Below are 16,429 nucleotides of genomic sequence, written 5' to 3'. Positions count from 1 at the left end.
AAAAGACTTGTAGCTACAAATGTACACACCTCAGAGGTCGATTTGCAAAAAAAAAATGAAACCACTTGCTATTATGCATGACTGCACTCTGTTGCATAAAATCCTAAGTAAACACAGAGGCTTGTGGTTGTAAAGCAACACAACATCACAAAGTTAGAGGGGCATGAATGCTTATGCAAGATACTGTGTAATGACATGCATAGAAATGTAAAATATGTGTATAACGCGAATTTGGTAATAAATCATGAGTTAGGTTTGGACTTGTGCTGATGATGTGTAGCCAACCGATCAGTCAGTTTTCTAAATAATTGTTAGCGTTTTAGGGCTAAAATAGGCTTCAGATATCTAAAGAACATTTTAGATGTTTAGTGTTTTATTTCGCTGTCTTTAACCTTCCTAATGTGTGTCACAGTGTCACAGATACATGTTTGTTTACTCCCCATAGGCTCCATTATGCGCCCTGAAAAGCTGCCCCCGGCTCGCTTCTGTAAGATAGGGGCCACAAAATAAGTCAAGGTGGGGGTCCTGTATGCTGCGTTAGAGTTTTTTTTTTTTTTTTTTTTTTTTGAGTTCGGATGTTTTTCAGTTGCAAAACAGATTACATCGTAGGTTGCAACACAAAGCGCGGCCGATGCACCACTTCCTACAGCAATCCAGGGGTGAATGGGGCCGCAGGACGGGGTCCACGCCGGGGTACTCGAGCGCATGTGCGACATGCATAAGACGCAGGCTGTAAAATCCTTAAGAAGAGTTCATGAAGGGTGTGTGTGTGCGTAGTTGTGTGTGTGCGTGTGTATGTGGGGGGCGCATACCTGCTCTCATTAACCTGCTGTTAGTGTAATCTCCTCTTCTGTGGGAAAAGATGCAGGGAGAGCTGCTGGAGTTAACAGCCTCATTTGCACCTTGTTAATGAGCCGATTGGAGATATACGGGGATCTCATAGAGTGCACTCTGTGTTTATATCACAAGATTCAACTTTCTGCCTATGTCAGTTTCTTTTTAGAAAAAAAAAAAAAACGTGAAAAGACGTGCATGCGCATGTAATCTAACTACATTTCGTCGATGCATGCAGCAGCAGTTCTGTCGAGATGCCCCCACTGGAGCTCTAACACATTGTTTAATGTAGTCGTAATATGCAAATTACGGCGAACTGCTCCGTTCTTACTTTTGAGGAAGGTGCACGTTTTGCGATGCCAAGCCTGACCTCAGGGCCTGCCTCTGCTGCTGACATCACCTCCGCGTCTCGTCGCCGCTGCCTGGAGTCCCATCAAGGTCTGAGGCTCCCGCTGTGACCGAAGGCGATGCCTCAGCGCCATTCATTCTCAGGCAAGGCGCACAGGACGCAACAGCCGCTGCGCTCCACGCAGGACAACTTTTTTTTTTTTTATTTCTTATTTTCCCCCCCTCACCCCCTCCATTGACAGCACTAAAGCTTGGCCATGACAGACGAAAGCCGAGGGAAGCGAAGGAAACAAGCCAACCCGAGGAGAAATCGAGGTAAGAAACACGCTGCGCTGGAAAGTTTGAAGAAGTTGGTGAGTGATGCGGTGGGAGATGTTGTTGCGGCGGACAGAAGACATCATGTAAAACCAGTTGTCTCAAATTGGATTTTTTTTTTTTTTTTACAAAGAAATTACTTTTAAAACGTTTATTTTCTGCAGCAGTTTGTTGCACGGTGCGTGTGTGGTCTAATTCAGACTTTTTATTAATTTCATAGATGGGGAATGATTAAGACTAACTTGAAAGTCACGTTTGGTCAGATTTTAGAGGGTTGCTTTACCAGCTGATACCTGCTTAGGTAGTCGTACAAGAAAACGGTAGGAGTCATTTTTGTAGAAAAAAAAATCATAACGTGCAAATACATAAAAAATAATAATAATAATACCCCGAATTATTCTTTTTTAAATCGATGTCATATAGAAGATTGTACCTTTTTTTTTTTACTGCGAAACAAGAATTTTGTCCTAAATCTCAGTGGCCCTTTCGTTAAGTGCAGGCTTTACTTCAGCCTAAGAAGTTTTCGAGGCTTTTACATGACTGCAGCGGCATGCATGCTGCTGTATGGCGTAATTTTGGACGTTTTACCTAGTAGTCCTTAGAAAAATCTTTTCTTTTTATACTTTATGGAGAAACAATGGAGAAAATGAAAAAAATGTATTTGTATGTTTAAATAGTATATATATATATATATATATATATATATATATATATATATATATATATATATATATATATATATATATATATATATATTTCTCTGTTCCTCACATGCATGGCTAAATTCATCATCTTATCTAAAATTACTTGTTGGGGTGAGTCAACTGAAAGGTTTTTAGTTAAGTCAGTTATCAGTTTGTGTGAATGCACTTCCTATTGAAGCTTCTGAGAGGAACTTCTAGATAGCACTGAGTTTAGAGACTTCACTGTGGCTCTATTCGACATGTTTCAAGCTCCCAAATTTCAAACAGAACACCTGCAAGAAAGAGGCATGTGTACAGTAATATTTGTTCTTCTTGCCTTCTAATGTGGACTGAGAAAATAAGTTAGAATTAGCTCCTGAACTCTAAAATTATCCAGGGATTGTTTCTCTAAACCTACATTTGACCCAGAGACTTTCTAAATATCAGCTTAGCTAGGGTAAACTTACAGCAAACAATTTATTCTTGATGATTTTCTAAACAAATTGCATGGATGATGAGTGCCAGCAGTGCTCTGAAGCGTTTTTCAAAGGTAAAGCACTGTAGTTTTAAAACTGGAAGTATACTGATCAGTTTTATTTTTTAATCTGTTGCAGATTTGTTATAGAGGTCTGAGCTACCAGTTGTGATTTGTTTCCCTCCTGGATCACATTTTAAAAAAAATGTTCTGCAGGTTCTTTGATTGTTCTGAATCAGAAATTGAAGGAATTTCAATAATATTTTTATCTATGTAACCTTTATCAGATTTTTACAAAAGATTAAAACCCCACATCAAAGAGCATGCTGTTGGCGGATGCCTTTTAAAACCACCAGAAGTGAGAATTCTTAGTTTTAGTGCATTTAATTGCACAGGGAAACATATTTTTTAGTATTACACTTATCAAAGATAGAGTCGATCAACAAAAAAAATTGGCTGAATCTGATCTCAGGTTGACAGATTGGTGTAACCCTAATTAATATCACGGTTTTCATTTCTTGTTTTTTTTTTTTTTTTTTTTTTTTTTTTTTTTAAGAGAGCTGTTTCTGCAGCACAACACCTAAACACACTCAAAGCTTTTTCCGAAAGTTTCTTGAAACCATCCCAGACCTTACAATTAGTGTCTTTAAACTGACACGCAGCTATCTGCTGCAAGGAGTCAGTTTATTTGTTTAATAGGTGTCTGCAATGATTTCCTCATTTAATTTAGAGAGCTGTGAAGTCGAGCTGTGTGTCACAAGGGCCAGATCCTCTCTGGCATGCTTAGCGCTGGTGGCAGCTCGTGTGTTCATGTGCGCACACATGCATGCTCTCATCTTTGACAGTTTGTCGACCGACTGTGCTCCAGTTTCACAAATCAACAGCGGCACTCTGCTGTGAAAGTTAAACAGATAGCCATCCTTCAAGGACTTCTTATTTCTTGGACAGTTTCTCTAATCCTGCAGCATCCACTAAGGAGAGATAGTGTCTGTCTTGCAGGCCATTTTAATAGTTAAGCTCATTTTAATAATTAATAATGTGTATTGGGAGAGCATAAAGCATTTAAAAATGTAAGCGGAACTAACTGGCACAAAGTTTTATATGTACAGTTAATGAATCTTCATGCATTAGGTGCGAGCGTATGCAAGAGATATATGTCACACATGTTTCAGTGCTTGTGAAAAGTCCGTACGAGTGGGCGTGTGACGCATGTGCCGTGCTATGCATCCTTGTGTCGGTGTGGAAATGTACGTGCATGAAAAGTGCGTGCAGGATTTGGAATGCGGGCAGCAAGTTAAAGGTCCTTGATAAAACCAAACGAATTTGGCAGGCTCCACTCATAAGACAGCAATTTGGGGATCCTTTCCAAACCAGAAGAAAGAGGGAAAATATAGGCTGACTTTTCTTCTCTCTCCGAGGCGCCTATTGATTATGTCTCCGTCTCCCCCAATAAAAATGTCAATGTTCAACGATATAAAGCAATGTGAAGAAATTACAGCGTTTCATTCCTGGCAGATTAGAAACAGAGCAGCGACCAAGAAAGAAAATATATACATTTGAAGAAGATAGCTTGTGTTATCTTGTTGTAAGTTATCAGCAAGCATGTGAATTATTAAGATTAGCACTGATAGTCCAAAACTTCTGATTCAGTGGTTATTTGATAGCTGAAGTGCCGTCTTCGCTAAAATCCTTTATTTGGACAACGTACCTACAGTCCTCTCTGGTAATGGCTAAAAGTGACCTGCCAAAGCAATCATTCCTCCTCAAACTTTCCCCACTTTTGTCATATAACAACCACAAATAAAAATCTAAAGCGTGCAGCATACATTGGACTATAGATCAAACTCAGTCAGATCAAATTAACAATGTTTATGAGCCTCAGTTTTGAAGTCTTGCATAGATTCTCAGTTAGACTTAGGTCTGGACTTTGACTGGGCCAATTTTGACTGCTAGCCTTAGATCTACACCATTTTATTGCAGGTCTGGGTCTAATTTGCAGGGTCTTCTCCAGGATAGCCCTGTTTTTAACTCTGACTTCTTCCCCTTGCTGTGCCTGCAAATGGGAAACATACCCACAGCATCATGACGCCACTGCCATGTCCCACTGTGGAATGACGGATTCAAAGTGAACTGTAGTATTTTTTCCTACATGTATATTGTTTGGCATTGATCTCATCTGACCACAGCACCATCGTCTACACGTTTGCTCCGCACCCTTCATGGCTTGTGGCTAACATTAAGCATGACTTCCTAAGGCTTTCTCTGTTATTATTTTTCTTGCCACTCTTATTTTTTTCTGATATGTGATATTCAATAAAGATCAAATTAGTGGAGTTCATGACTAATAGTTACCCCACTAAAAATGCCTGGTGTGTGGATCTCAGCCGCTCCCCCAGAGTTAGTGTGCTCCTCTTAACTGAGTTTGACAGGCATGTGAATACCTTTGACATGAATTTAGCCTCGGTTTGGGCAAGGAATTTTGAATAAAAATAAGAGGGAAATGTGGGATTTATGCATAGCCTCTGTCAATAAATACATCAGTTGAGAATCTCCTCTTTTTTTGAAGAGTCACTTGATCTTTATAACTTCTATTTTTTATGTATTTTTTATTTCTTCCTGACATCATGTATATGAATCTTCTCTCACAGACATCCAAAGTCAGTCAGACTTCTCAAACTTCTGAATCCAGTCTAGGACTGCATTTTATTTCCACTCTTACAAACTTATCTGTTCCTGCTTTTATGCTCCTTATGTTTTGTTACTTCATTACAAGCCTCACTCTATTGTTTGGTGCATGTGGCTTTTTTTTTTTTTTACAAAAAAATTACTCTTCGTCTCTGTTTCCATCACTCCCTTTCTCGTTTTTCTTCTTTTTTCAAGTGCCAATTTATTTAAACTCCTTTCCCCTTTTTCTTCTTTCTCCTTCATTGATTTCCAAACCCCAGCCTTTGTATGCAGCTGGAGCCCAGCTGTGTGTCTGTGACTGTGCATGTACATATGCACGCATACATGTGTGTTTGTGTGGGTTTTTTCTGGCACGGCGCTGCCACTGTGAGCACAGCTCACTGTACACAAAGAACTCGAGCAACAACAGAAAAAGAATTGGGGGAAAAGTGGAGAGAATTTGGGGGAAAGTATTCAAACATAAAAAAAATGGAGGGGCTGAACCCTTTTGGATCGATCTGACCCGCACGGATGAGAGGTGTGGAAACCGAGGCAGCAATGAAGAGCCCAGGCACCACAGTTTTATTACCGGGATTCTTCAAGGGCCTCAGCTCAGGCGTCAGAAGCAGCGGGTGGGTGGGACAGAAGAAGAAAGGAAGATGACAGAGATGGGAACTGATGGGGCTGACAGAGCTGGAGAACATAAAAACACAGTTCTGCAAAGTAAGAAAGCAAGAATTGGAGGGGTTCAGAGATGCATGAAGGGTAGAGGCAGGGGAACCAGGACGGGTGACAGAACGCAGAATATGCAGAAAGTTTCCTCACTCTCTCCTCAACATTCCCACATCTTCAGTCGTCACTGGCCTGCATGTGTTTAAAGCCACATCTCCACAGCAGTAATAGGGAGTCCCTTTGACTGAGGCTCTTTTTCAGTCATCGCATGTTTATTTAATTATTCTGATGTTTGAGATGGAGCCAAAGTATTTCTGTTCCCAGCTACATGTTCCTATGCATGGCTGCCACACTGACAATCTACTACAACTGGAAAACTGTTCATCAAAAAGATTTTTAACCGCTTTAGGCATGATCACACATGGTGAAATATTGGTTAAAAAAAATCACATCATTATTTCTAAGTGGATTATTCAAACAGTGTCAATACACAATGCCTTACAAATGGGATTGTCCCCCCGTTCAGTTCAGTCAAACGTAGTAACACAGCAAACTCAAACTTCGATGTAATTTCTTGAAAACAGAAGTGACAGAAAAACAAGTAAGGGTTGTGAATTGAACGCAAAAAGATATTTTTTTTTCTCTCTGCAAATAGAATACTGAAAAGTGTGGCATACATTTGTATTCTGCCCTCCTGATTTATTACTTTGAGTCTCTTTTCACTGCAGTCACAGCTGCAAACCATTTGAGGTTTGTCTCTACCAGCTCTACATGACTAGACACTGAAACATTCACCATTATTCGTCTAAAGCTTAAAGCTTGAATTCAGTCAGATTTGATGGATAGCTTCTGCAAACATCAACTGGATTTAGGTCGGGACTTTAGATGAGACAACCTAAGGCTGGGCGATGTAGCTGAAAAATATATCATGAGATAAGCATTTCAAATCAGTTGGTATCGATATCAATTGATTATTATTTTTTTTTTTGTTTAGCCTATTTGAACCAGGAGAAAAATGGCTGAAATTAAATACTTTTATGTTAAGCATAACCTTTAACCTTCAAAAAGAGGTCAACACAGCTACGAAAAACTGTCAACTAAATAAACATATGGGTCAATGTGCAAAAATAGATATTAAATAAATACTTAATCAAACAAAATGTGCTAATTAATTTGTAAATAATAAACTAGTTTACACCTGTAAAATCAACAACTAGCATTGTTGACTAGTAACAGACAGTTATAGCTATGTCAGCATGAAATCAGCATGGAATAATAAAAATTATTCTCTGTTGCCACTTGTGTGTTGTTGCACTGCCAGATGTTGACAGCCATGGTTTTTTGACGTAGCTCCACTCCGACGGACGAGAGGTGGTAAATTAAATCTGTCGTATTGTCAGACTTGGAAGGGACCATGACTTTGCAGACAACATCGTATCTGAAATAATCTGCCACGAGAGGTCGAGAGGCTACAGCCTTTCCTCTGCCTACATCCCCCAGAATGCAGTGCGGTTCTGGATTCAGTGAAGTTATTGAGAATTTTATGGATATCTATTTTCTATTCATATTGTTTGCATTTTTATTGTGATAAATAGTGTTGTTATTATTATATCAACCAAGACAACCTTACAAATCTATGTTCTTAGGTCTAAAATGCCCCGCTGTAGTTGTGCTGCTGGAATGGGGAACCTTTTGAAGCCTTTAACAAGTTTTCTTCCAGTATTGCACTGAATTTAGCAACATTCACCCTGTCATCAACTCAAGTCTCTTCTAGAGAAATGCATCCCTGCAGCATAATTAGTTTTCCATCAGACATAAAGGTTTGCCATTAGCCTAGAAATTATCATTTTAATCGCTCTGATATCAACAGACTTTTCTGTCTTATTTTATTGAGGTGTGTCACAGTAAAGGGGTATGAGCATAAATACAATTTTCCCCCCAATCCACAAATATTTGCTACACTGCGTTGATCTGTTACATAAAATCACAATGAAGTTGTGGTTTTAAGATCAGACTGTAATGCCATGTAATGAAAGCCGACAGTCACAGAAGCTGAACAGAAAGTTGAATGTTGCTCTTATATCTAAGGATCTCACCTTTTAACTGCAAGATAACACACTTAAGCCACAGAGCTCTTGACACGTGCATGTATGGGTGTTTAAAAGGTTGTTGGCGATGTTCTTGTCACACATTTAACACCTTCTGTATTTTAAAGAAAAAAATCTTTCTGTCAATAGGAAACTTCTGTTTTCCCATCAACGATTTTTTTTACCTGATAGAAGTATCTTGAAACATGCGGAGTCTGATTATGCAGACTAATCCTTCTTTATCTTTCACTTTTTCCGTTTGCAGCCGTATTATTAAGGTCTTCGTCATTGCTTTGGCAGTGCCGCTCGATGTAAAATCTATTTGTGGATCTTCCTTTATTGCCGACAGACCATGGTTGTGCGTTTGATATGCTGCACGTGTTTGAGTTTAAAACCGTCCACACAAGAAAGCTTGCTGCATTCAGTTTATAGATATGTGCAGTTTTATCACACCTCAAATTAAATTTGGAAACCCAGCATCAGCTGTCATGTATTACAAGGGCCAGATGGGTGGCAGAGAAAGGGAGAGTGAGTGAGAGAGAAGAGGAGAGGTAGGGAAGCAGACAGGGAAAGAGCAGCCTGGCAGGCAGCCTGTAGATCCCGTTCAGCTGGCTGAGAAGGAGCCGCTTTCTGCCCATGAAGGGAGTAGATTTAGCAGGGTTGCAGGTTGAATGAGGAAGTTTGATATGTGGCGCGCATTAGCAGCGGTAGCAGTTTTTAGGTTCTGCCTCGATCACCTCTGAAAGGCAAGAAAACATCACACTTGACATGGGGAAGTCCAAGTGGCATCAGCAGTTTAACACTGTATATTTCACCTGATTTGCAGCCGGTTACTGTCACTCTTTCTATTATTGTCTCTGTCTCTGAGTTGACATGAATTTTCTTGCACGTATAAATTCCCACAGTGGCCCTCTGACTGTATAGCCATATTTAGATAATCACTGTACTGAAGAGGAAGCTCACTTAAAGGTAGAATAGTTGCAGCTACCTTTTCAGTGTATTTACATGCATGAAGCAGAAAAACGTGTAGATTTACATTACACTTACTTTCAAAATACCTGCAGAATGTTCTCCATCACTGGAACATTTAGCTTCTATTATTAAGCATATTCAGGGACATCCCATATATTCTCAATTAAATTCATACTTTGGAGGACTGGAGATGAGAATGTCAGACAAAATTAGAGATTTTCAGTTTTTCATCTGAATCTGATTTTCTTTCTTAGTAATAGAAATCATCCAAACTGTGCAAACTTTATTTTGATTGAAAAAAAAATGATAATGGTGCCGTTATTATCACTGTTCCCTTACAACAAAAAGGTTTCGTGTTCCAGTCCTGGCCAAGGCCTTTTTGCATGGAGTTTGCATGTTCTCTGTGTTCATGTGTGGATTCTCTCAGGGGACTCAGGCGTCCTTCTACAGTCAAAAAATTAAGACTAATTGGTCTTGGAATGGTAGCAAGGCAGCATTTTATTTTTGCATCATCAGATAAAATAGTTTTGTTGTTTTCTTTGACCAACCTAACCGTCCATAAAAATTTTTTGTGGTTGAGCACATGACCCAGCTGGGAACAGTTTCAATTGTTATCAAGCTTTCCACATATGAGAGCTTGATGGGAGAGCAATAGTGTTATATAGTGTGTGGCAAATGTCAAAAAACATCCAAATTAAAGTGAGTACACACAGTTTCCCAGCACTTGCATGGAATAATTAGTTATTAAATGTTTTTTTTCTGATTTTAACAATGTGGCTGAATGGTGTCAGTTAAATAATATTATTCTGTAGTGTGGAAAAGACTTAAGCCATCCATCAAACTATGCTTCTAAAGCCTATTTCATACCTCCTTGTCATCTGCAAAGCCCGTTTGACATAAATTACTTCATCTGCACCCACCCACTAGAGTTCTCTGGAGTCTCTTTGCACATCAGTGTGGAAAACTTTATTCTTCTTCTCCTCTGACGAGTAGACGGCCTACAAACCAGTGCATCATCGCCCCAATGACACTGTCGTGGTAGCCGCATATCCTTGAGAGAAACAAAGCTGATCAGCCAAGCTAGAAGTTGCATGAATGGGATCACGTGCTGGTTAGAGACGTCCACGTGGTTTGCATAGATGAACATAGAGAAGTAACCACTTTTGTGGAAAAATTAACCAATTTATGTTGACTTGTTTGTGCGATAAGACATCTAACAATGATCTGCATCTCAGTGAAGTATTAAAACCTTTTAATCTGGTTGAAATATGAACCTGAAGTGACAGAGTCACTGGAGTTTTCTCTGGCTGTGTGGAGCATAAAGTGATGTAGCAAGGAGTTGCTACAGAAAAATACCGATCCCCTGCTTACAGGCATTTGAGCTTTGAGAAATATTTCTGAACAGAAAGAGCCATGGTGTAAAAGCTTATGCATTGCTACCCACTGACCGCATGTTGGCAACCTGAGTAGAGACTCAAACTAGCTAATCATCAGCTTTTTATATTTGTGTTGCTCTGCAAAGAGTGGAGGTTTATATTAATTTGTTACTTAGATCTATATGTTAAAATTAAAATAACTATAAATAAATGTTCCACGTGACGTTCTGTTTTAAAATGTGGTACAGTGAAACCATGGTGTTTTTAGATTATCAGAACTTGAGAATTTCTTTCTGGATCATTCTGTATCACTGGTTTATCATCACCATCATTGCCTTCACCAACTTTATTTGAAAGGCACATTTCAGCAACAAGGCAATTCAAAGTGCATTACATCAACAAGGTCCTCGCATTCTGGCAGCCTGACACAGTCAGTTCCTTTTTCTTTATCTGAATCTATGAAAACGGCAAAAGAGTTTATAAGCTTTCATTTTGTACCATAATGATTACCAGGACAAAGACTGAAAACTTTTAAACAGCAGAGCTTCAGCTGAAAGATGATGCATCTCTCAGGTCTTGACTCAGGTCCTTTCTGGAGTTTATCCTGTTTCTTAAGTCATAACTATTAGACACTTTGTATCTTTGGTAGATGCGTTTTAGGTTTGCCACTTCTTCTTTTGTAATCAGTGTGTTCAGTTTCCTCAAATGTTTTAAAGACACACTGCACTCTTGCTAAGGACGCTTCAAAATGATTTTAAAAAACCCACAAACATGTCTCTAGACTAGACATTGACACTGTTGTTTCAGGAATATGTTTTAAATTTGTTATTATTATTATTGCAATCAATGTTATTACAAAATGTCTGTTGATAAGAATATCTGATCCTAAATGTTATATTTTTCAATGTGAAACATGCTGTAAAGTCAGTCAGTTTAATTAATATCTGTCCATTTGAACACATGATTATTGTAACCCAGAGAGTTTGTTAAAGCACACAGTAAAACTCTTAGTTGTCTTTAGAAAACTTCAACGGTTTACGTTTGTGATAGTAGGACAATAAAGGTTATATATAGATAGATAGGATTGTTGTTTAGACTTGTTGGCCCCAAGATGCTACTTTTTGTTGCTGGTTTCCAGCTTTGGAGTATTTTTTTGAGTTCTCATCTTGACTTGTGATTCATAGTTTCTATGAATAAACTTTTATTTATTGCTCTTACTGTAGATATGGGTCAGGATTAGGGGACACTCCCTGACCTATGAAGATCAACACACATCTGCCTTACTTAGATCTAATTTTCTCCTGTCATTACTATTTTAAAGAGCAGCTATGTTAAATAAGGCGCTTTTTAAAATCACATTTAAATCCTGGGAAACACAGGAAGCCATTGTTTACCAATTAGAACTTCCTCAAAAATCTGATCATTATTAAAATGAATCTAAAAATATCTTCTTGATCTATTGAATTGCTTTTAGTGCCAGTAATTCCCATATTGAGAGATATTTTATTGTATATATATGCTTAATCAAACTACAACGTTTCAGTGTGAGAAACTCCAGTGAAAGATTCATTTATTTTAAATCTATCTCCAGAGTTTCGGCAGGGGTGCCAATAAATGTGGAGGGCGTTGCAGGTTGGGCAGCGGCTCCCTCCTCCCTTCTCTTCCCTGTACCTGTGATCACCTGGTACCACCTTTATCTGACCTCCAGATTACACTGCCTCTCCCACATCCTACCCTGACACACACACACTCACACACACACACACACACACACACACCTATACAGGTGCCGGTGAACTATAAGGACAATTTTTCCGAACCAGTCACAGTGGTGAATTATGGGAGCACCCCTTTTCACTTGTTCTACAGACTGGCTGAATGTGTCAAAAAATCTTTTATGAGCCACTCAACTAAGATCTCAGTTAAAATTGTGTATACACACTACAGAACTCTAAATATAATGACCTGACTTTATGCAACATTAACAGGACATTGATAATTAGATAGATAAGCCACGCCCCTGACATAACAGTATATTATAAGCACCAATGAGAATTGCAAGGACATTTAAAATAAGACTTCATAGAATGTCCCTAAAATATATTAAAGTACCCAAATGAACATCAAATGGATTAATTCACACCCTGCAATAATGGTAGTGTTCATTTGTCATGAACACAGGTATGGACTACAAAAATCTCAGTCCAAATATGAAAAAAATAATGATCAAATAGAAATATGGTCACCAATTGATTTCCCTTGTTCATTACCAATGGGGTAATGTTTAGATCTATACAAATTAAAATGTATAATGGAATAAAAACAACATTGTTTTTATTGCAATTTTTATTTTTTGGAGCAAACCAAAACACAGGCTCTTATCAAGCTTAGTTTTTCAAAACAGTTTGACTAAAACCTTTAAACCCAAGTTCTTCTAGATACCACACAATACACATGACTCAAACAAAACAAAAAATCCTACTTAAACAGATTCAGAAGCAAACAAATCTGTTTCAACACCGCTGCAATTTCTGTAGGAGACCAGGGCCATTTTTGATTTCTCTGAGGATGGTCCTTTTCAGGATAATCTACAAACAAGAGAGACAATTTTACTTTTTAAAATATAAATCATATGTGGGAGTGTGCTATAAAAGTATGCTTGTGATAAAGTTTTACATTCCAGTTCTGTTTATTGTGTCCATTGAAGAGAACCCTTTGACAATTTGATTTCTCAACGTGCAATGAATTAAATATGTATCCACCTAAAATTATTTTTCTCCAATTTTTTTATTATTATTAAATTGATTACCAAGTTGTGAAACAGTGCATTTATTACACATAGAAATCAAGAAGCTACAACCCTGGTGTGTCAAATATAAACTATCACTCAAAGCTTCATTTTATATTACACTGCAAGCTTTATTACCTGTTACAGAACAAGGTCATGCTTGTCATGATTCATATTCTGTCCTGTCGATTCTGTGTTTAAGCAGTGTATTACTTGTTCATAATCAGCAACTAACTTTGTAAGATTGTTTCAGCCTTATTTTTTAAAAATTGCACAGACCCAACCACTTCTCTGCATGTTTCTTACTGTGCTTTTTAAAGCTAAGGATAATACTCAATTCTTGTAACATGTTATGATGAGCCTTAAGTCAGAATCTCTAAACCTTACCACTAAGTAAAGAACCACCATGAATAGGAAGACAGCCATACCATCTTGGGGTTCTGAGGGTTTTTCAGTTGGTGGAATAATCTCCTTTCCCTTTCCTGCAATACATTAGTAATACTTCAGGCCAACAAAATAAAAGATACAAAATTTCAAATCAGTTACTAAATGACCAATGAAAGGTTAATTGAAGTAAGTCATACCAGAAGAGTTCCCATGTAATTCAACAGGAGATTGAGGTTTTCTGCATCCTGTCAAATTAGAGATACAAAACAAGTTGTCTGTTATATTAGTCTTAACTGCACAGAAACCTAACCTTTAGCCAAAATTAAAGAACATTATTATATTGTGCAATGATTACTATGTTAAATTATTGAAAATAAATTATTAATCAGGAGGAGGGGGAGGGTTGTTAAGGTAGTCATATCTTATACTGTATCTGACAGCTTTTAAAAACATTAATTTAGAATTAACACCATGGTAGAACACTTTCGAGTAAAACTGTATATAGAGCTATGGTAAAGCTAGGCTAGTTGTTTGGGAATAGTATTTAAAACAAAGTCCCAATGATTGCCAGCAATATTACTCTATGGGTCATCTACACACAGCCCTCATAATGCTGTCCCCTGACAGGAACAAGCATTGCTGGGACTGTGTCTACTCTCCCAAAAACCCATGTCCACTAAAATCCCTGTCAGAAAAATTAGAAAGATTTCCAAGTCAGAAAGCTGTTCACCTGGGTTTCAGGAAATGAAGATAGTGATCCCATCGGTTTATCACATACAGTTTTGTCAGAGTGAGCAGAAACCTGTGGAGAAGACAGCAAACGAGTCATTAAGATTCATTTAAAATTAACTTCAACGTAGAACACCATAGAGTAACACTCTATAAAGAGCTACGGTAAAGCTAGGCAAATTGTTTGGCAATAGTCTTTTAAGCAAGGTCGTAGTGATTGCCAACAATATTACTCTTCGGGTCATCTACACACAGTCCTCTTAATGCTGTCCCCTGACAGGAACAAGCATTGCTGGGACTGTGTCTACTCTCCCAAAAACCCATGTCCACTAAAATACCTGTCAGAAAAATTTGAAAGATTTCCAAGACAGAAAACTGTTCACCTGCATTTCAGGAAACGGGGATAGTGATCCCAGCAGTTCATCACCTACGGTTTTGTCAGAGTGAGCAGAAACCTGTGGAGAAGACAACAAACGAGTCATTAAGATTCATTTAAAATGTACTTCAAGGTAGAACACCATAGAGTATCACAGTATAAAGAGCTACGGTAAAGCTAGACAAATTGTTTGGCAATAGTATTTTAAGCAAAGTCCTAGTGATCGCCAACAATATTACTCAACAATATTACTCTTCGGGTCATCTACACACAGTCCTCATAATGCTGTACCCTGACAGGAACAAGCATTGCTGGGACTGTCTACTCCCCCAAAAACCAATGTCCACTAAAATACCTATCAGAAAATTAGAAAGATTTCCAAGACAGAAAGCTGTTCACCTGGGTTTCAGGAAACGAAGATAGTGATCCCATCGGTTTATCACCTACAGTTTTGTCAGAGTGAGCAGAAACCTGTGGAGAAGACAGCAAACGAGTCATTAAGATTCGTTTAAAATTAACTTCAACGTAGAACACCATAGAGTAACACTCTATAAAGAGCTACGGTAAAGCTAGGCAAATTGTTTGGCAATAGTCTTTTAAGCAAGGTCGTAGTGATTGCCAACAATATTGCTCTTCGGGTCATCTACACACAGTCCTCTTAATGCTGTCCCCTGACAGGAACAAGCATTGCTGGGACTGTGTCTACTCTCCCAAAAACCCATGTCCACTAAAATACCTGTCAGAAAAATTTGAAAGATTTCCAAGACAGAAAACTGTTCACCTGCATTTCAGGAAACGGGGATAGTGATCCCAGCAGTTCATCACCTACGGTTTTGTCAGAGTGAGCAGAAACCTGTGGAGAAGACAACAAACGAGTCATTAAGATTTGTTTAAAATTAACTTCAACGTAGAACACCATAGAGTAACACTCTATAAAGAGCTACGGTAAAGCTATGCAAATTGTTTGGCAATAGTCTTTTAAGCAAGGTCGTAGTGATTGCCAACAATATTACTCTTCGGGTCATCTACACACAGTCCTCATAACGCTGTCCCCTGACAGGAACAAGCATTGCTGGGACTGTGTCTACTCTCCCAAAAACCCATGTCCACTAAAATACCTGTCAGAAAAATTTGAAAAATTTCCAAGACAGAAAACTGTTCACCTGCGTTTCAGGAAACGGAGATAGTGATCCCAGCAGTTCATCACCTACGGTTTTGTCAGAGTGAGCAGAAACCTGTGGAGAAGACAACAAACGAGTCATTAAGATTCATTTAAAATGTACTTCAAGGTAGAACACCATAGAGTATAACAGTATAAAGAGCTATGGTAAAGCTAGACAAATTGTTTGGCAATAGTATTTTAAGCAAAGTCCTAGTGATCGCCAACAATATTACTCTTCGGGTCATCTACACACAGTCCTCATAATGCTGTCCCCTGACAGGAACAAGCATTGCTGGGACTGTGTCTATGCTCTCAAACACCCATGACCCAGTGATTGCCAACAATATTACTCTTTGGGTCATCTACACACAGTCCTCATAATGCTGTCCCCTGACAGGAACAGGCATTGCTGGGACTGTGTCTATGCTCTCAAACACCCATGACCCAATGATTCCCAACAATATTACTCTTTGGGTCTTCTACACACAGTCCTCATAATGCTGTCCCCTGACACAAACAAGCATTGCTGGGACTGTGTCTACTCTCCCAAAAACCCATGTC

General features: G+C 38.6%; 1 protein-coding gene and 1 long non-coding RNA gene across 2 annotated transcripts in view; one reads left to right on the top strand and one right to left on the bottom strand.

The window, feature by feature from the left end:
* The first annotated feature begins 281 nt into the window (after window positions 1-281).
* Window positions 282-16,429, top strand: part of LOC106928347 (zinc finger E-box-binding homeobox 2) — a 50,098-nt gene continuing 33,950 nt past the window's right edge. Inside the window, exon 1 of the mRNA XM_015004560.2 lies at window positions 282-1,497. Coding sequence (XP_014860046.2) covers window positions 1,440-1,497 — 58 coding nt within the window. The 5' untranslated portion in view covers window positions 282-1,439. The remainder of the gene's footprint in view (window positions 1,498-16,429) is intronic.
* Window positions 12,755-14,686, bottom strand: LOC148159702 (uncharacterized). Its single transcript, XR_015762877.1, has 4 exons — window positions 14,332-14,686; window positions 13,799-13,846; window positions 13,643-13,696; window positions 12,755-13,014 (listed from the first exon to the last, which is right to left on the bottom strand). It is a non-coding gene; the product is annotated as an uncharacterized LOC148159702 (long non-coding RNA).

The sequence above is a fragment of the Poecilia mexicana genome, unplaced genomic scaffold (genome assembly GCF_051168715.1).
Source record: "Poecilia mexicana isolate PSO_F unplaced genomic scaffold, ASM5116871v1 scaffold_5, whole genome shotgun sequence".
Classification (NCBI taxonomy): Eukaryota; Metazoa; Chordata; class Actinopteri; order Cyprinodontiformes; family Poeciliidae; genus Poecilia; species Poecilia mexicana.
This window is presented reverse-complemented; position numbering and strand designations above follow the sequence as displayed.